The 21,603-nt window shown below is 46.0% G+C and overlaps 1 protein-coding gene across 2 annotated transcripts in view; it reads right to left on the bottom strand.

Moving 5' to 3' along the window:
- Window positions 1-1,060: 1,060 nt before the first annotated feature.
- The window catches only part of LOC8030507 (transducin-like enhancer protein 4), a 73,114-nt gene continuing 52,571 nt past the window's right edge, over window positions 1,061-21,603 (bottom strand). Inside the window, exons 12-20 of one of the 2 annotated variants that reach the window (XM_042290913.1) lie at window positions 20,564-20,628; window positions 17,527-17,707; window positions 14,018-14,086; window positions 13,300-13,401; window positions 11,050-11,195; window positions 9,786-9,897; window positions 3,992-4,074; window positions 3,724-3,904; window positions 1,061-1,782 (exon numbers count right to left, since the gene is read on the bottom strand). In XM_042290913.1, coding sequence (XP_042146847.1) covers window positions 1,675-1,782; window positions 3,724-3,904; window positions 3,992-4,074; window positions 9,786-9,897; window positions 11,050-11,195; window positions 13,300-13,401; window positions 14,018-14,086; window positions 17,527-17,707; window positions 20,564-20,628 — 1,047 coding nt within the window. In that variant the 3' untranslated portion in view covers window positions 1,061-1,674. Of the gene's footprint in view, window positions 1,783-3,723; window positions 4,075-9,785; window positions 9,898-11,049; window positions 11,196-13,299; window positions 13,402-14,017; window positions 14,087-17,526; window positions 17,708-20,563; window positions 20,629-21,603 lie in introns of both variants that reach the window. The other variant, XM_042290912.1, reaches the window with a different exon arrangement.

Below are 21,603 nucleotides of genomic sequence, written 5' to 3'. Positions count from 1 at the left end.
CAAAATTAAACTTTTAGTTTTTAATCTATTTAACTTTTTGTTAGGCGATTTATTATGGTGTCAGAAGACTACCCAATCAATATTTTGCTATAGCGTCACGGATACTTTTAATAAAGTAAAAGAACGCAACTGCCTGACACCTAAACTCGACTGAGGAGGAAGGAATATAAGGAGAAAGCGTTGCTAAAAATCACTTGACTGTGGAAATTTTTTTTTTTTAATTAGCACATTTGCAGTATTTTAGAAGCCACAAAAAATGAGTGTCATATTTTGTATATTTTTAGTATTGAGTGCGTGCCTTCGATGACCCACGACTTTGATTTCCTTTGGTGGTTGTGTCTAAACCCTAGAAAACGACACGTGACTAAAGGCAAAGAGGGCGAGTGCGACACGAACCGGCCAGTGCATTATCGGCGATTTTCGGGCCAAAAAAAAACAACAAATTTTGAGCTGCAAATTGTGTTCTGGGTAGTTGGGCATGTACAAATAACCTTGACAAGCATAAATACCCTGTCAGTGAAGTACAAGTTTTCTCAATCTTGGAAAGTTAAAAAAAAACGTAGTTCAAGCAGCACCTTAAAGTGCCTTAAGTACAATGTATTTTAAGCACTTTCCAACACAGATTTTTTATTTAGCATGGGAAACAGCATCTATTAGTTTCTAAATAATGTATTGGAATTAGTCCATTGACGATAGAATACTCTTAGAACAGTTGGCGTAGTCGTTGAAGCCTGACACGCAGCCAGGGAGGAGAAAATTGCCCCTCTATTCCTTCTTTCCATTTCAGAAGGGAAAAACCCCTCCTTCTTTCAGCAGAGATCATCTGCTAGACCAGCTTCTTTCATCAAAGGAATGAAGTGCACAAGAAATGGAATGAACAACAGTGAGAAAAGGGTTCTCTACCTGGCAGGATACAATTTTGCACGTCAGACCTCGCATGAAACGTAGACAGAAGGCTTGCTCTAGTTCATTTTCACAAGCATTTATATTCTAATTCGAAATATCAACCCCCCTTTTAACCACACATATTTTCGAGCACACTGACACACACACACACACACAATGGGAACAGCTTAATTTTTATTGTCATCTTACCCTACTCATGGTGGCCGACCCGGCACCGCACCTTTGTACACAAATGTTGCAGACTAACTGGCCAATCGGCTCGTAACGTCGTCGTCCTTCACTGCCACGCAGCTGCTATCCCCAAAAAAGCTGGCAGAGGGTTTGAAGACTTGTGGCACAACTCTTGCTCTTATAAAAAGGGCAGAGGCATCCTTTCAACAACAAAAGTAAAAAAAAAAGCAGTAATGAAGATCTTTCTTGTGTGGTGAGAACCGAGGGAGTGACAGCTACCCAATGGAATGTTTCCTGAGGCAGTTCCCTGCTCAGAAGAGACAGGACTGCAGGCAGGCTATGCTCTTTCACACACACACGCACACACGGTCCTGGGTACCGGAGGGAACAAGTTCAATGAACCGGCGTTGCAAGTCTCTGGAATCACCAGATCGAGCCAGAGGCTTCAGTCCTGTGTCGGCGGAGGCACAGAGCGGACAGTGGGAGCACGTGGGAGACGTGTGCGCTCGCACACAGACACACACATATTAGAGGCGGGTCCAGAACAACACAACTGTGCACACGCCGAGAAGGGGCAGAAAAGTTTCCCGAACTGGCTCAGTAGATCACCTCGTAGACAGTTGCCTTCTTGTCTCCCGAACCGGTGACGATGTACTTGTCGTCGGAAGAGATGTCGCAGCTCAAAACCGAGGAGGACTCCTTGGACTGAAAACAAAAGAATGGTGCCACTCGTAGGAACCTCCGACGTTGTGAAGTATTAACTATAACCGTGCCGAGAACTACTCGGCCTTTCAAAGACTGCTATGTCAGCGTCTAAAACTGCGCATGGGGTTTGCAGCTCTGGACTGATCATTCGGGAAGAGGTTCTATGATTTGATGTGCATTGCATGCATCAAATAGCTGCCAGGTGGTCAAAACAGCAAGCACACGCATACTGTTGTTTTGAACGATGCTTTCACTTCATGAGTGCACATGCATAGTGGGCCCGCTCCAAGCATTGTGTCTCTTAGGGTGAAACAGAGTACATAAATGCCTTAAAGGGATACCACAACGAAATCTTGGCGCATATTTTTTGGTCTATTGGGGATATTGGAGAGGAGATCAGACTGCGGTTCTAAAGTTAACCCCAAGCGGTTAACTTTAGAACTACACGGATGGGGACAACAAAAACAATGACTCAGCGCTCGGCTGACATAACCAAACGCGACGTCTGTGTTCGGTTGGAGTATGTGTTCTCCGGTGAGGGGGAGGAGGGGCTCTTTTGTTACCACTCCAGCCAGCATGAACAATGCAGCATGCACGATGCCCTGCTCCATACAAAAGCCGAAGTGGGTCAAGCTCGCATTCTCCGACAACTGCTTTCAGGAGAGATCTGGCACTTAACGTCACTTCGTTTATTGTTAGTATTTTTATATCACACTGTGCCCCACACTCTATTGAAGAGAAGGTGACATGGACATGCCCACAAGGCCTGTGGGTATGTGCACAGGCCTCATGTTGGGTAAACACCGAGGTGTGGGGACAGCAAATGGGTCAGAGCGACCCATTTGTTGTCAGTTCGATCGCCTCACCAATATGTGTTCAAAGGAGCAGTCTCAAATCGGACACACCAATATCTTGTTAAAAGAGACATGAAAAGAAATTTTAAAACAAATTAAACGATTAGCAAAGAGCACCTGGTGGATGTCGCTAAAACCTAGTTTGCAATGCCCGTCTAGGAACCTTGACAGGTAGTGACGATAACTGTCTCGCCCAGAATTATGGACATTTTTCACAAGGGTGCCGCCATCTTGAATTGTCGTCACTTCTAGTAAGGGCGAAAATTCTTTTGCCGTCGCTGCGCCATTGGTAGACATTTGGGATATACCTAAGCATAAGCGTCACACATTCTTGTTTTGTCTCGCCTCTATTTATTTACTATTTACAGGTTGAGAAGGTTTATTATTTTTTCGTCGCCCATACCGCGGCGGATACGCCTATTAGATGGCTAGGTACGAGAGTACACGGGAAAGGCCTATACATGCTTTGAACCCGACGTCATCTTGACAGCTCTACTGCCAGCACAAGAGAAGAGGGGAGGGAAGAACTCCCCACTCAAAAAGACTCTCTTTTGTGTGTCTCAGATGTCGCTATTCTCCCTCTACAAGATTATAGAAGATTAACCCGTCACTCAAAATTCACACAAAAGCAGTTTTGGGGTTAGTTGCTGGGATCGCTGGCGTGCTTGGACCGCTTTGGTGGCTGGAATGGCTAGAGAACAAACTACATCAAGATAGTGCCGGATGTGACGTGCTCACCGCTGGCTGCTCTCCAAGCGCTTGTCATAGTGGGCCGTTTATAACGAAAAATACAGCCATCAGGTTCCAAATACAAATGTGCGATTGTCATTTACGGATCTTATGGATCACATTCAGCCCATTTCTGAAAACGACGGGTATCTTTCCAATTTCGTTGAAGTATCCCTTTAAATGTCATGGTTGCAGTGCCAATTCATCCTTTCTCCTCCTCCCCCCGGGGATGTTTGGACATAAAACCTCAGTCTAATTGCAAGCTCCTCGGCCGTGATTAGAATCTGAAGCCAGTGCTCTGCCTGGCAGCCACCGCGGCAGCTACAAGCCATACCTCAAGCTGCAGCTTTTAACCCACCTGGAAGATGCTGGCCCCGTAGGGGGTCCTCCAGGCGTTGAGCAGGTTATCCTTGCCCGTGCTGACGAACCACTTGCCGCACGAGGCGAACTTGAGCGACAGCACGCAGCTCTCGTGCAGGTGCAACTGGTACTTGTCCGGCTTGGAGCAGTGCAGCACCTCCACATTGCTGCTCTCCATCCTGCAGCAGCACGTGGTGGTAGAGTGTAAGGATGCGTGCCTCTTTAGCCCCAGGGGAGAAAGGGAGAGAGAGAGAAGTGACACCCACCCGACAGCCAGCCACTCGCCCGTGGGGCAGTAACCCAGCGAGAAGATCTGAGAGGTGAAGTCGTGCTGCTGCAGCTGACGACCCTGCAAGTTGTAAGGGCTCATTTAGAAAAAAAAGATATACGATTTTGCACACCCATGATTATACTTTTGGAAGTTACGGTGCATCATTGTGTTTCTTGCCCTATTATATTTGCAACTCCAACGGCGTGCATATGATCCCCTTCCAATGTTTTACATTACAGCCACCAGGTTTGCGCCAGATTTCGAGGGACGCTTGAATGGGTGGTAGCTCACCGTTTCTCTCTTTCGTGTACTAAAGTGCTAAAGTGTTGCGTGCAAGTTCGCGGGGCACGAGAGCACCTGCCAATGTTCTCCGTGTGCCCGTGCAAGACTCACACGCCAAGCTTCCTTGCACGAAACCATACTTGTCGTCACGCCTTGTTTATACCAAAGCCAGTGGCGCATATCACACTAAGCCTAGACGTGTATGTTCTAACTCGCTCCATACCTGACACTCTGCACCTTTTCCACTGGGTGGGAGTCGCCTCCTTTAGAGTTGCGAATAGGTGGTGTGTCAGAAGTTTGAAAGCTTGAGATGGTATCTAGGAAGTGCCCCTATCCTCGTTGGCCCTAAAGGGGGAATTAGAATGCCTCGACAGCCCCATCTCTGTGCTCGGTCAACTGCAGAAACTACACTTCCACAGCCGGTCGGCTGTGGGAGTGTAGTTTCCAAGATCCACATGTCAATTATCCCCTCTCTTCTCAACAAAAGGACCTGAATTCACTCTTGCCTCAAAGCTGCAAGCACTTTACTACAAACAGCCCTCTGCAAACATGTAGGGCAAATGGAGTGAATGCTGCATGCAGCACCGTAAAGGCCGACAAAGTGTTAACAACATCAATGAATGTACAGCCATATGCTGACAATGAAAAAGCTACACAGATGGTTTTCACAGACGTTGTTGAAAATATGTATGTCATTATAGGTGCATCCCTAGCTAATACAGTATAGCCAGAACTTTGTGACTTTGTAGACACCAACCTGCCTCCAGTTTTCCGATTAAATTTCTCTACTGATCCTACCCATCTGTGATGCACATGAATTTTGATGATCACTCTTGATTTATAATTTCCCAAGATAAATGCCATTTATCTAGTATCTTGCATCAAAGATATCATTGGTTCACAAACTTGCTGATCTTGAGGAACCTCTCTCAATGATCAGCCAAGGAATCCCCTCCAAGTCTTGGCATTAATGTAGTAAACCAGTAGACAAGCCTATAGAGCCCATTAAAGAAACAAACAGAATCAAACAATACCTACAAGCCTCAAACAAGTGCAGCTTGCACGCAATGTTAACTTTGCTAGGCCTACCGTCTCTTGATGCCTGTGAAGTGAGCACGAGCGATTGCAAGCCTGTCAAAGCTACCTTCGCATGCATGCTGTTTGTGTTTGTGGCTTGTCGGCGTCGGTCATTTCTATTTGTTACTCTAGCAAGAATCGGGCATAACAAGAAAATGGCGGATTGACGCCACGTGAAAACACCACATAGATGCTTTAAACAAGCGCCAGATTACAGCCACCATTACTCACCCTCTCTTGTCTTAAGCAAGGAACACATAAGCGATGAAAACGGGTGGCGCGCGGCACTTTCGATGGCAATTTGCACGGACGCTGTGACGTGGCGGTGGTCCACTTCACAGCCTCGTGGGCTGTTGCTATGGGAATCACCGCGCGGCGCCCGTTTTTGTCGCTCATGTGGTCCCTGCTTTACCAAAATGCCGAGCCACTGAAACAGGCGTTTACAAGCCTCCACAAAGGCAATTCTTGGGGAGGATGCAGTAGAATCTAATATGGCAATGAACTGTACTGATGTGGTAATCATGAAGTGAAGTGAACAGAATAAAACGAAACAAAAACTAAAGGTCGGTTGTGGTGCGCCCATGCACAGCTGCTTAAAGGCGTCTATAGAACAGAGGCCAGATTCACGAAACAATCTTTAGCCAAAAATGCACGTACAACAAAATGTAAGAACAAATTTGTATTCATGAAATGAAATTATCATAAGTTTCGCATAGGTTACGATGGAATCCTGCGACAGCCTCGGAGCTGTCTTACGCACTTTTCTAAGATCAAATCAACATGGCCGACAGTGTTCCTCAGTTACTTGGTTGCAACGACCAACAGGCATTTATTTTTCTATGCACACTTCTCGTGCAACCCAACTTCAAACAGCAAAAAAAAAAAAAAAAAAAGGGAAAGTATTTGAAGTTGACCACGACGGACATGAACGCTGGATCCAGAGACATCCGAAAAAAGCTACAACGGCAACGATCCCACCGACCAGGCAACCGCCGAGGGGTAGCTTGGCGAGCTCGGCAGAATACAGACCTGCTCCGACAGTCCCTGGCCAAGACTGTCTGCCCACGACCAGCTGGCTCGATTGCTAAATGGAATATGCCCGCGCCACCCCGGTGGACCCTTCCCGCGTACAAATAGTCTGAATCTGGTCGCCGATCTCAATTTTAGATTAAGAGGTCAAGCTCTTCCCCTTGTTTTCCGAGGCAGCAGTGATGAACGCTGCCGTCGAAAGAAGACTTTTATCTTTTCTATCTCCTTGATTTTGTGACATGGAGCTCAAATAAACGCCGTATGGATCACTTTTGCAGCATATGGTACATACACTTCGCTATTAGTATGCCATGTTTATTCCGACACGACGGTACATCAACGGTGTCATACCGTTTGTGGAAGCTACACGATGCCGGTCCAACCTTCCTTTGCCGAGTGTCAAGTCACCCCGAAGCACTTACCAAGACGCAGACCAACAGTGCGAATCTAGCGCCTCGATCAAACGCACGCGTCCGCTCCAAGTGTGAACATGTATTTACGTGGTTCCTGCCGACACTCTCATAGTTCAAATGTATCTCCTCGAATGTCGGCTCGCTCCTGCATCTCAAGAGGCCGCGAAAAATGCCGCGGCAATTTGTTTCTATCTAACTACGCCTACGCCGCTTTGCCAACGAGCGGCGCGAGCCGTTAACTTTTAGCATCGACGACAGTTATATTGAGTTCGTAGCGATCGAGTTCGTAGCAGTTGAAGAAGGTGGTTATGCCTGCCTCGGCATCCGGGCCTGTTAAATCATGGTAGCGTAGACATTTCACAGCACAGACACAATCCCCACATAAGTGTTGGCGGAAAGGCCACCTGTGTTTGTTATTCAAAATCCATGCGCTCCAAACCATGAAGAGCTCTCCGACTGGATGTTCGTGTTGCCGAAGACGCTGTCGCCATAGTAACAGCCCGCTCTCGCGGGGATCGGGAGTTTGCGGGTCACCGAAAAAAAGTTCTAGAGTTTCCGTACAAGAATGTCGCTTTCCTACTCTCACTTAAAAATGCGTTTGTGAATACAGATTTCTCCTCTTCTTACAATGTCCTTAACTTACAAATTTCTTAGCTAAGTTGTCATAGCCTAAGATCTTTGTGATTCTGGCCTCGGGGCTTTCACGACGCAGCACGTTGCATTTCCCTCTTGCATCGCCCATGCGGCTAACAAGCGTAAAAGTTAAAAGATACTGTAAAACCCTTTATTTTCGCGGCCCCTATTTTTCGTGAATCGGTCACAGATGACATAATCGCGAATTCCAGACGCCTGCATTGAAAATCTTAAGGACCGAAATTTTCGCGCACCCTTAAATTTCGCGAATTTTTCAATTCGCGAAAATTGAGGGCTCGCGAACATTAAGGGTTTTACAGTATGCACTTAAAAAGTACTTTTTGCTTACAAATGACAGTTATAGTGGCGGTCAGACTTCGGCTAATTAACTGTGGAAATTAATCTGTGTCACCCATGGAACAAAGAACAGAAAACTATTTTTTTGCGAGTGCTAGTTCTTGTATAAAAATAAATGAAACAAATGGAAGGTCAAAGTGCCTCTTAACACTCCACGTCGCCTTTTGAGTGACATACTCTGGGTTCTCTCTTCAGAGACCCCAGCCAGAGCCGTATATGTAGAGAGTTTGGCCATTCGTTGGGAAGTATAGGAAACAAATGAGGAGGCGCCATTGGCCGAAAGCGGGCTGGGCGTGTTCCCGGGCGTCTTCAGAAATTTGAATGTGACCAACCAGAAGCCGGAAATAATACCCTGGCGGTGGTCGCAAGAAACAAACCTGATAACTGCATTAGAGTACCTCTCGATGACTGCAAATATGGTACACGTGATGTTTCAATCACGCCCATACAAAATCATGGTGGAAGAGTGCGACTAGCGGAACGATCGACATAATCCGTACGCCAAGCGCCGAGGGCCGGGAAGCTGCCGTCCGAGCGGTCACACACTGTCCGAGAAAAACAGAGTTGAGCGGCGCATTCGTTTCTTACATCTTTCTACATGATCATGATCAAAACAACAAGTGCACCCTATTTTCAACCACAAAGAGTTACTGCACTTCACTGTTACGCGCTTATTAAAACCATTTACGAACATAGACCTTTGATCAGAACGGTTTCTCGCTACCACCGCTAGGGGATTCTTTTCGGCTTCTGGTTGGTCAAGAGAGCATGCCAAGCCCTCTTTCTGAGTCTGGTGCACGCCCTAGCTATGTCCGCGCCTCCCATTGACCAAACTCTCTACATATACAGCTCTGACCCCAGCCACTTCCTCCACGATTATCGACTTTAAAAAATTAGCATCGTCGAAGGTCGCGGGGAGCGATCGACACTTTAAAAGACGGCTTGCCATGGGGGTGACGGCGAGTGTAGCAGCAACGGGGGACAGGTTTTGTTCACTTCTGTGTATCCCCCAGAGTATGTCACACATCAGTTCCGTTAACTGCCACAAGCGGCTGCAGATTGGCAAATATTTTGTTTTCTTATTTTCGATTACGCACCGGAATAGTGGTCTTTCAGGGCAAGGTGACGCATTGTTGGTTACTTGTGCTTGGATAAACAATATAAAAAAACTAAGTGCCAATTCTTTTAACACTAAAATTGTTGCACTACCCCTTTAATGTAGAACCAAATCCATCCGGCTAGAAAAAGACAATATAAAATCAGTATAAATATTGTTAGCTGCTTTCAGCCAAAACAATCCAATGCATAGTGCTCTAACAAAGTCAAGAAAATCCACTCAAAGTAGCCAGACGTTTCCATGTCAACGATCACCACGTCTCTTTAGGCTTAGGAACCGCTCATTCTTTGCAATTTGAGTGAGATAAGGCAAAGCGAAAGTCGTCTGCACCATTCGCTGCTGATGAATGTGGCTAATATTGCAGTGACCATTGCTAATTTGCTCGGAAACAAGAAAAAAAGGGCGCCACCATGTTTGTGCATGCAAGCACCAACCCAGAACTCAGTTTGGGTCTGGCGCATGTGCAGTGGTGAGCCCCTATAGCTTTGGAGCCCCCTACTCTAAAACTCCAATAATGTGCATAGTAGGAAGTTTTTGGGTCATTCATCAGTAGGAGGCACACATCTGCCAAAATAGTGCATAAACTGGAAAAACGTTTTACTTATATTAACGACTGCTGAGGATATTTGAGAGCTAGGAGAACCCCTGGGTTCCTAGGAACATAGCTTGAGAATTCATGTCATAAATAAACAATAGAGCGTACTGCAAGCACTCTGGAACCATGGCTGTAGTCACACCCTAAAGAAGGTACAGAGCAACCCTACAGCTAGAGTTCAGAGATGCGCCTGTTGAGGCACACTTCTGAGCGGCGTGCAAGTGTTTGCGGCCGCTGTGGTCCTCCGTGCAAATGGTGCAACGGAACAGGAGGTGTCCATGCCCACCTCTCTCAAGTCCCAGGAACGGACTGTGTTGTCCAGGCCCCCCGTCCAGAGCTTAGTGCCATCGCTCGAGATGTCAATGCAGCTAGCACCGTCCGTGTGGCCCTGGAACTGCCTGCGGGGGACAAAAGGACCGGACAAAGTCGTTGCTTTAGCCCGCGCATGACCACGCCTGCAGGAGCTAAAGCCCCTTGATAATAGTCCCGCTTTGTGTCTCGTAGAATTATTGAAAACTTGCGAGACACGTGCCACGAGCGAGCACTCTGCCGACATTCCCTTCCAGGGGCCTCTCATTTCAGTGTTGCGCCCCCATTTGCTTTTAAGGACCGCACAAGGCACGTGCATTGGTGCATTTCACGCCACTTGTAAAACAGACACAAATGCATAAAGGGGCTTTAGCAGAGACTAGTAAAGAGTGTGTGAAATGAATGGCAGCTACGGAAGAAAAAACTACAAATGAGAGATGTGTGCCACAATGAAACGCTCCAGCCTCTATGACTAGTGGCAGAGAACAGTGCTCAATAAGATGACGTCGTAAGGCTTTATGCGGCAATGTGATGACAAATAAAAGTACCGCTTTAGAAACATACACAATGCCTAAAGTGGACACACACCTAAGATGACCATAACTCGTCAGTCAGAGTAATTGGCACATAGTCTTTTGTTTTCTTAAAAGTGACAGGTAGCAAAACCTGATGTTTGGCACAGTGCCTTCATTTATTGATTCACCTGTTCAATCAAACCCAAATTTAGGTCTTGATGGGCCCCTGTGAGTACTTACTGTTCAACACGTATAAAATGTTGAAGATTTATTTGAACATTCCAAAAGGTCGCAACATGTTTGTTGTTGGTAAAATCATTTTCTACAGGGTATAAGTTTGTGCTCAAGAGAAGTATGACTGGGTCCTAAATTAAATCCAACATTTTATCGGTTGGATTGGATTAAGCACGTAAACTCTAATACAAATATCGGAGGTGCACATGTTAAACTAATGTAGGACATATGGCATGCTCCAGCAAAGGATAGAGGGTTAACCTGGATCAAGTAGAGATCAGCAGTTTCCCCAGGAAGTGAAATTAGGGGGAGGGGGGGGGGGGGGCACTGAGAATAGAGGAGTCATTGCAAATCAAGGGGTGCCTTCAAACAAAACCCGTGGCTTCCTAAAGTTTGAATGATGAGAGACTACTGTGTTTTTTAGGTTGCAGTTAACAGATCAGCCAGAGACGGGTTTCAGGCGCCTTAGCGGTACGTGAAGACAGCCCCTACCTGACGAGTGTCTGGTTGTGCAGGTCCCAGACGGCAATGTTTCCGTCCGAGCAGCAGCTGAAGCACACCTTCGAGTCTGGGCTGATGGCCAGCGCGTAGCACGCTGGCGCGCTGGACGTCAGTTCCGCCTTGATGCGTGGTGTGGGCTGCGACAATGAGGCACCCAATCAACTTGTGTTGTCACTTGCATCAACCGTGATTGGCTGTCAAATATCCCCGACCCCTGCTGTTCTTGAAATAATCCAGGAGTTTCTACAGTGACTACATTTAAAAATTACCAACCTTTTCTAGATTAACGAGAGATTGCCACAACTACCGTTCGAAGCAAAAATATCCAATTAAAAAATAATATTGAACAGGTACTTTAATTTTATGGATAAAGTCGGGGGACACAGGTTGTGCGACATATTGGGTGTAAGTTTTTCTGAGCTCAGGAGTCCGCTCAATCTAGTGACCTTGCGACATATTTTTGTGGCACTTTTTTGTAACGTTATGCTTGTCTTATGGAACCCGGTCCTGTGACACATTCTGCGTTAATATTGTTTCGAAGGCGGAAACAAATTTGAAATAGAGTCTTCGTGCTAAAACCACAAGGTTTTTGCACCAAAACTCAATTTCAAGTAGAGTCTTTTAGTTTATACGTGTTAACACAGTTAACACATGTTAACAAAAACATGTGCAGAAGTAGTAGCACCCGTCCGTCCGGCGTCCGTGCTCACATCGATCTTGCTGGTGCTCGTGAGCTCACGTGCTCACATGCTCGTGTAGGAAAAAAAAAAAAAAAAGCTTGCGCAGTCGACAGGATTTGAACCTGTGCAGGGAGACTCCCAGAGGATTTCTGGTCCATCGCCTTAACCGCTCAGCTACGACCGCGGGATGAGTAGGGGGCTCTGAGATGTGGTAGTAACTCAAGAGCTGGGGATGTCATGGATGAAACGTTGCATGTAGCCGCTCAACGTCTATACAGAAAAGGGCACTGCAGTCAAATGCGTATATAATCGCGTTAAACTTTGCATGCATTGGCTCAACGTTAATGGACAAGAGGGGGCTGTGGTCAAATGCTCAAATGCGTATATAACCACGTTCCATACCACACATTCTCTTTCTGACATGGAAGAAAATGAACGAAAGGCTCGGCACGCTGCGGCTCAGCGTCTACGCAGACAAGCACCACCAGAGCTTCGCCCCAATCAACATCATTCACCACACACTCACTGAGAACTAGATCCTTTGGATCTGTTTACCTTTCACATGAACGCTGACGTTAAAGGATAACACCTTTTCTGTAGTATGACAAAATGCAAGTTTGCAATTGATCCCCAGGTACTAACGAAGGAATAAAAGTTGACACGGGTTTTTGGAGAGCTCACTTTCAAACGTTCACCCTTAAAGAGGGACAAACACAGCATTTTTACAGATCATGTATATTTTACAAAGTGGCTCGGTATTTAAAGAACATTATGCAGCTAAAGGAGATATTTACAACTAAAGAATCTCTTTTAGTTTCTTTGTTCTTTTTACTTTAATCACATTTAAGAAAAGTCTACACACTTTGACTGCAGATTAAATGTATAATTCCAGTAGGGTAATCTCTAGACAAAGAAAATCCCAGGTGTCCCAATTCCCAGAGCCTTAAAGTCCTCTGCACATCGTGGGGCATGATGAATAGAGGCCGAGAAGAAATATAGCGAACCTGCAAGAACCAAGATACGATAGATACCCCCTCGAATAGGCACTATATGCTATGATGTCGTCGCAAGTTCCACAGGATTCGAAAAAGGGTTTTCTATAACATTAGTTTTCATTACAAGCATACTATTCCCGAGTTCAATACTTCAAGGGTGACAAGTAGAGATTTTTTTACAGCCCTATGTTGCCTTTAAAATCCCTGAAAGATCCTTCAATATTGGGCTCGTTTGATTAAGTTGCACCAGCCTACGCTGGTACAGAAAGGTGTGGCGTGGTGCACAAAAGTGCAAGCCAGTGCACTTCCAGTATGCGCTCTAGGATTGGCTGCACTTGAAAATCGAATATAGCAGTGTGCACCGAGTGCAGGAGGTGTAGCTAAATTGAATAAGCCTAGTGTCACATAATTTTCCACATATTAACATAATTTTCCTCACAACTCTCCAATAATGTGCTTGCCGACTCTTATATCAAAGGACATCTTCGTCTCTTCGAGGCCTCAGCTTCGAAGAGGCGAAGATTCCCTTGGATCCTGCATAAAATTAGCACAGGCGTCATACTCACAGCTGCAAGATCCCAAATGGAGATGGTGCTAGCCTCGCCGCCAACAATTAGTGTCCTTCCGTCTGGGAGGAGTTTGCAGGAGCGAATGTAGTTGTCGCGTTGCTGCAACACAAAATGACCTTCAATGAGTACCTCAGGAAACCAAACAACAGATGTCAACCCAGGCACGTAGCCAGGATTTTGTTTCGGGGGGGGGGGGGGGGCTTGCTCATGACAAAATTCTGTATGAGGGGGGAAGAAAGATGAGGCCCCAGCAAAATGGAAGATTTCGGGGGGGGGGGGGGGGGGGGGGGGGGGCCGGGTTTTATGGGCTGCCTCCCTGGCTACGTGCCTGTGTCAACCGCAGAAGTTCATACATTTGAATGATTATGCTGACGACACCAAGAAAAGGACTAGAACACATGCAGTTCCCCCAGGTTAAAGAGCAGACATGAAACAAGCTGAGATGGGTAGGCAAAGATTATTTTGTGAACCTGATCACTACGACCTGTTCTTGTACTACACTACAAATTTCTTCCACTGAATTAGGGTCTTGAATGGACAGCTGACCACAGATAAACGAACCAGAGAAGAGGTATATTAGTAAATGCTTAAAGACTGCAAACTAGAGAAAAAAGCTACATGTATGCCAGCACAACAAATTGCTAGAAAAGCACTAGCCAGTTGCTTCCTCGATCCAAGTAACAAGAGTAGCAATGTACAAAAGACGTGAACTCACCAAGCAGTCCAGCTGTGATACTGGGCTCTTGCTCCCAGGTTGACTGATGTCCCAGACCTTGACACAACCCTGTTGTAAAAAAAAAAATAAAAAAAAGTAAATAAAAAACACTTCCCCCCCCCTTTTACAGCTTGGAGGTTAGCATCGCAAATACTGGTGTACTGTTGAGACCGGTTATAACGAAGTCAACAGGAATCGGAAATCACTTCGCTATATCTGATTTTGGTTAACGAAGTGCAAAAGGGAATGGGAAATCGCGATTGCTTTGCTGTAGTCGCTATTTCGTTATAACAGACTTCATTATAACTGGTCTCGACAGTTGTCAAATGGCCAAGAGGCACCAACTTATGCAGTGCAAAAATGTGGGTCTGCACTTGTCACTTTCAATAACTTAGAAAACATTCTTGAACCTCAGTGGGTGCAGTGTTTCAATTATGAACACGTCGGCAGTTGCTGGATGGACCCCTGACAGATTCAAAAGCATGTTAAAAATGGCACAAATTCCATTACAGATGTGATAACCTGAGGTAGCCCACTGTGAAATAAATTGACGACATAACCTCACCCTCTCCAGCAAAAGCTACGGAATAAACAATAATAAAAGATACTGGAAGGCTCGGTCATTTTTTGGCTAGAAAAAAGGTGACTGGGAACAAATTGTTACAGCAACATATATGATCATAATTGATAGGAATGACTCCACACCAAAAAAAGTAGTTTTGTTTGAGTAGTCATATCGGTTCGGGGGGGGGATCCCCTCATGAAGTGTTTATCTGGACTTCAATGCAGGGAGTGATGACACAATCATTCCAAAACCGTGAAACACAACCCCTTCCATATCGCATCAATGACGAGACGTTCTGCTCGTAATGTCGTGCTATGTGAGATCCTGACTGCTGATTCAACACTCGATTTGCTCTGTGCACTACAGAGCGTAACCACGAAACAGTTCGGGGTTCTTCTGCAGGCAGTTGGACAAACCGCACCTAGCACGTTGCAGAGACCATATCGAGAGGGAGGTAGGCACAGAGGTGATGGCCAGATGCAAAAGCTTCGGCCCAATACATTACTTAGGTCAAAAGATTAGAACAATGTTCTAAATATCTTAGATATTTTTAGTGAGATTTCTGGAGCGCAAAGCCTTCTTGCGGCTGCTTCAAATGTTCGGCCACCGAGCAGGAGCGTGATTACTCTGTTTCTCCTGTGCTTTGCCAGGTGGCAATGCTTCTTGAAAGAAATGATTGCTCGCCAAAGGCCGTGTGCTTGGGGCTCGTGCCCCAAGAGCGAGAGCCCTCTTCAAACATGGGCCTCACAGTGCAAAAGCAGTATCCACGAGCCATTTTTCTCAGTGCTGGGATGCTACAAAAATTAGCTGAAGAAACAAACGTGGAGAAAACCGATACTGAGCTAGGCTGGCACCAGATATGCTACATCCTGCAAACATGGCTGGTGGTCTACCAGAAACCACTTTTCTCAATCCTGGTCTTACCAGAACAAAGCAAAGGCCGGAGGACAGTTTTACATGCCGGCAATCTCAGAGACCATAACATGAGCCAGCTAGTTAACTCTGCTACCCCACAATGTATGAAGTTGTGTTTTTTTTACAGCAAAGCTGTCTATGGCTAAGTTCTGGCGGATTGTCTTCAGAGACAGACCGAGCATAGACCAACAATTTTCAAATGCAAAGATGTATGCCCCACTTTATACTCCTCTCCACCACCGCCGCCGCCTCCTTCCCAAGTCGTGTATACCATATTTACTCGCATAATGAACACACCCCCCACAACAACCATCAATATTTGGACTTTTTTTTTTTTCCCCGCATAATGAACACACTTTTAATTTTCGGCTCCGTGAGTTAGAACTGCGTTCAACTTACGCTAGCCGGCTAGCCACGAAGTCCACCAATTTTCTTTTGCTGCCAAGCGGCCAGGCCAAGTCAAGCCAAGCCAAGCCGCTCTCATAATGGCTGCAATTGGGTGGTTGCGGAAGTGATCAACCGTGAAACTGAGCGGCACGCACGCCTAGCGAAGCTGGGGTTGAGGAATTGCCCAGCCCCGGACGTGCTTCGTCTATCGGATGCATTGATGTCAACAACCACGCCGCCGTCTGGCATCCGCTTTCGAACAGTGATATCGTGAAAGCGGTTAGGCCTAAGAACAATCACGTCGCTCTGCGCGCTGAGTGAGCTTCGTAGCGCGCTTTTTTTTCGGCAAAAAGCATGCCAAAAGCGCCCTAAAAAAGGTTTGCAATTAATAGAGCATTATTACTGTGGCGCGCCCACGACTAGCCATTGGTCGTGGGCGCGCCAGTCAGTGGAGACGTGCCACAGTAAGCTGCCATGTCATATTGATACCTAAAATGACATTTGCGCAAAGTGAGTAAATGCAAAACTTTACCCCTCATAATGAACGCACCCCACAAATATGTAAATTTTTCGGAAAGAAAAGTGTGTTCATTATGCGGGTAAATATGGTACTCCTCGCCATGCGCGGCATCTCTCTCCCGACATTCCGCAATGCCGTGCGTTCTTCGGCGCCACCTGTGTGGTGCACTAGAGCCCGCACCGTGATTGGCGTAGCCACGCTATAATAAAACGTCATTACCTCTACCCACTAATTGTGTGTGTCCTTTGTTTGTAACGTAGAGATCGCGCCACTGTCCTTGTCAGTTGGACTTCAGACTTATCATCAGCCACACCCATGTTGTAGGTTCCGAAGAGGAGCAATGGGAGTACAAGGAGCGTCAGCGCTCCCAGAAGCGAGAATGGGCACGCCGCCAACATAAAACCGCCATTGCCGTTGCTCCCAGCCCGACAACAACTTTGGATGCCGAACAAACTCCCCCCGACCAAGACCTCGCCCGCATCGATGCGAGCAGCAGCGTCAATTCAACCGGCGCTGTCGTGCCAATGCCACCGACGATGATCGAGCAAGAGAAGCCAAACGCAAGTGCGACGCATATCACTGCGGCGCCAAACCATAACATAGCAAATCCCCAATATAGCTAAACCCCAACATAGCAAATCCAACCAGACCGCCAGCTTCGCTGGACTTCCCTCTTCACGAGGTGGAAAGGCTCTCAATTTTTCTTTTGTTTCACACTTTTTTATGTACGACTGAACTAATCCCACTACCTATGAACTGTGGCGTTAAGTAGCAGGCTTTCCTCCAATGCCGACTAAGGCCGGAGCCCTTTCATTGAAAATACTTCAAACATTCTGCAGATCTCTAATTTTGATTCAGGTGACACGATGTGCTGAAATTTCATCATGCAGCCATCACCACCGTTGCTGTCATTCGGTGAACTTTCAGTGTCCTTCAATGGGCAGGTTAACTGATGCATCACTGAAAGCTCTAGCTCAGCTACCTATTTCTGAGGAAGGTGCATTAGACTTCAGTTTTCAGCTATCGGTGAAAGGCAACTTGACAGAGTAGTTTTTGGAATTGATTAATAAAAAGCGAAATCATAAACTTACACATGACAAAAGCACATAAAGAGAGACCCACCTTGCCCCCAGTGTAGACATATTTGGTGGGGTTGCTGATGGTGACGGCACACACCACCTCCCCGTGCCCCAGGGTGTTGATCTGCCGTGCATGGCGGGGGATGCCGGCTCCAATCAGGGCGTCTGGCGGAAACGGCACGGGCTGCATCTGTCCCTCCGCACTCACGTGGAAGGAGTAGGCCCTGCAACAAACACAAGAAAGCACTACTCAGAGGACAGCAATTTATGCACCACACGGGTTGAAAAGGTTTAGCGCATGGCTCCGATAAACCATAGCAGCATATCATTGGCACCAGATCACATGGACAGTTGTTCTGGATGCGAGTAGAGAAAAAAATGACGCAGAAATCGCTGTTGTCCCTACGCTGGTTCTCGACGAAATGCACTGGCATTTAGCGCGGGAGTTCCGACTCAGTGAGGGATGGGAATTCCAAACTCGTAACGATCCAGATACTGTTCGCTCTGCGTTCGCGAAATGTATACCTTACGCTGAAGTGTAACGAGCAGAAAGCCTCTTGAACCTTCGGACATTGTGTGCGCCACTTAGGAATGCGGAGATGCATTCATTTTATAACGCGAGCACAGTTTCAAAGTGGCCGTGAGCTAGCAAACGACACTACAGCCAAGACGACCTAGCCCGCGCGTGCGCGCTTTCGAATAATTTGGAAGGTGCACAACGGCGCATGCACGGTGAACTGCGTCTTATGTAGTCCCCTGCAAGAGCGAGGAAAAGTGGACGTAACGAGCTAACGAACAAAGCGAAAGAGTACGACGGGAATTGCGCCGCGACCTCACGAATTCGAGCCAGTCCAGTCCAAACCCCAATCGTACAACGAAAGATGGCTGCATGCACCAGGTCAGTAAATGCCAACGCACTTAAAACTAATGCATGGTTCGTAGGTTATGAATGTCAAGGATTAATTTTAAGCTGTGTTTTTTGGAAGTACCAAAATTGTTGCACAGTGAATGCCACCTTTCCCAGAACCGATATGACCCGTTGGGGTAGCACAGTGCACACAGTCACAGCTCTTTTATGACGAAGACAACTGAGCTCACTGGGGTATGCTCATGCCATAGTTATAGAGTCAAATCCTGCTAAAGCAAACAGTGCTTCAACGAAATTTCCGCAGCAACAAAGTATTTTGGATTCTCTGTCAGCTGTCCATGAAGGTTATTGTATAAAATTCCTTCAACGACAAACAACCTTCCGAACACCGCTTTGCTTCTACGAGGTTTTCACAAAAAAAAACTTAATTTCATAATCTAATTTAAGCACTAAAGAAATATGAAATCATCTTTCTGATCAATATTGCAGCTCGCCATCTCGCCAAACTGCCAAAGAAAACACAGGAACCATGCAGACTGCTGCTTAGAGGCTGGAAGCATTGTTTCAAGGCAATGACGAAGTAGCAGACCATTCTGCAAGAGCTCCAAATACTCCAAACTCCCCGCAAAGGGTAGAAACATAAGAAACCCTCGTTTGCGTCAGGCTTGGCTTTGAGCAAAGCCAAGCCAAAGCTGCACAAGACGGCGTGTTGGCAGCACATGGTTGTGGCACAGTTTCCAACAGAAACAGATTGTTCATAACAAATGGCAGCGAGGCACCGCTGTCAAAGAGAAAACACGCGTTATCATCAACGCGGCGAGTGAAAAAAGAAGGCAGATATTGCGGACGATTTCGGTACATCTTTGTCGGCAATGACACCGACACAGATGTGATCGTTCATGAAGATTCACGAAGAAAAAAGTGCCAACAGTACAGACTGATTGATTTCTGAAAATAAAGCTTGTCCATGTGCCACCACAACTAAAGCATGAAACGCGTGAGCAGTGAAACTGGGCGCCGCACGGCACTTGCCGCTCGGCGCACCGCAGGCGCATCTCGTGGCCTTTTCTGAACTGATCAGATACAAGCGCCGCGAGGAAGTGATGCAGTGACGCCAGCACCGGTTGCTATGAATACTGCCGCGCGGCACCCGTTTTCATCGCTCATGTGTTCCCTGCTTAATATCTCATTGCTATTTGCCGATTACACAACAACAAAGTTTCCCAGACAACAAACATTTTCGCATGTCCCATCACTCTCGTAGTAGCAAAAATCGACCGTTGCTAGAATGCCCAATAAGCTTTTTAGGAGAGCTATAGTTTCTGAAGCTAACAAGCCAAGTTCTTTCTTTGGCACAGTGAGGTACAGAGGTCGCCATGCACAACGCCTATGCGGGAGCGGTTTGGTAGCTCTAGAGTCTTTCTGCCAATTGGGCAGCAACAGATGGTTGATGTGCTATGTCATTTCGAGCCTAAAAGTTTAGAACAAGAGAGCGCACAACGCATGGTGAGCCCCTTCTCACTGTGCCTTCCGAACCTAACCGCCACTAAACAAACATTGCTTCAGTGTTTCTTTGACGGCCATGGCATAAGAGTGGTTACAGAAGAGCAAACTGTTACCAGTACGAGGGGGATTAGATGGGTGTGGCTTGCTAGACAGAACCATAACGCCATCTGCTCTCATCACCTCTTTTCTATTAGTAGAAGGGAGCAAGAGGTGCGACCGACAAGGAAGCACAGAAGATATGCAACACTGTTTTAAATGACAGCGTTTGTGCAAGATATCACACAATGAGGAATAGGATCAGAAGCACTTGGAACTGAAGGGAAGTGTGAGGAGAACGAGGACGGACAGCACAAACCTGAGTGCTGCCCCAACCCCTTCTTTTTAATTTTTTTTAAATAAATATTTACTTACCCATTCGTCGCCACTTTTCGGGGACTAGAAGTTTAGTCAGTCATTTCTAATCAGAGGTCAGAAAGCTTTTACTGCTGTGGAAAATCAAAAGATTTTGGATGGTAATATTGCCAGAGTGGCAACATCGTGCCATTCACGAGAGTTAAAATGATCTTCAGATACTATTCGTGTCCTTCAGTGTGGGCCAAAAGTAAATAAATGCAATTTCCCAGTTAATGTTTTAAAGTTATCGCCTGTTAACTGTTATACTGGTAAGACCAGTTAAAAAATGGAGGAGAAAAAAAGTGTTCCTTACGGTTTTCCACCTGGAATAGAGCCGAACCCCGGACCTCGCATCGAGGGGTGAGGTTCGTAGCCAACCTGTGAACAGCAGAACAAAACACGGCATTCGAGCGACAGCTGGCATAAATTGAGGCACAGGCACGGGGTATGCACTTTGGAAGCTGAAAAAAGAAAGTTAATCCTTCCAAGCATTGAAAAGTAAGAACACCAGCTGTTAGACCTAAAAGACTGCCTTGCATCCAGGGGACCTGCATATAGTGTTATCACGTCTGTCAAAGCCACTAATCAAATGTGTTATCTGATGTTGCTAAATCAAACAAGATGAATTTAAAAAAAAAAAAAAAATGGTAAAGTTGATGTGATGGCACACAGCTTGCAATGTTGTAACTTGGTGCCATGACCTATACATGAAAAAAACTAACTAAATAATTGTCAAGAACATATCTAATTCACATGGTAAATTAAAGGTATCAACGTTCCAAAGTTGCATATATTGTGAGTAAAAATAACCAGGCTAGTTAATGACAAAACTAATCTAGTTTTGTCATTAATCTCTTTGTACACGGAATTGTTTATTTAGCCGGAAACAAGACATCATTTTCGTAAAAGTCTGGTGTGTTTACTATTCAGAGTAGCACGAAGAAAATATTTGCGATTTACCGAAGGAGATCAGAGAATGGTGAGCAAGACATCATTTTGAATCCGGAGACACAGTCATTTTGTAATTCATGATTGGAGATGTATGAAAACACGGATTTATACGAATTTATAAGTAACCATGAGCTTTGAAGCCCATGCCGGTGCTTGTGGTCTATACCTGCGTTTACTACCAAAACCCCCAGAACCAGCGTTTTTTTTAAAATGATAGATTTACAGTCTAAATCTGCATGATGAGCATCATGCCCAGTGTATTACAACAATTTTTACTCAAAAAATTATTTAATTTGCAGGCATTCTGATGTAAACTGCAATAATTGGTGCTTCACCTGCTGCACAGGATGAGTAGATGAGCAAGATTTGGGTTTGGTGCTTTAATTTTGACTAAATGGTATG

Source organism: Ixodes scapularis, unplaced genomic scaffold, assembly GCF_016920785.2.
Source record: "Ixodes scapularis isolate PalLabHiFi unplaced genomic scaffold, ASM1692078v2 PGA_scaffold1__304_contigs__length_218370807, whole genome shotgun sequence".
Lineage (NCBI taxonomy): Eukaryota > Metazoa > Arthropoda > Arachnida > Ixodida > Ixodidae > Ixodes > Ixodes scapularis.
This window is presented reverse-complemented; position numbering and strand designations above follow the sequence as displayed.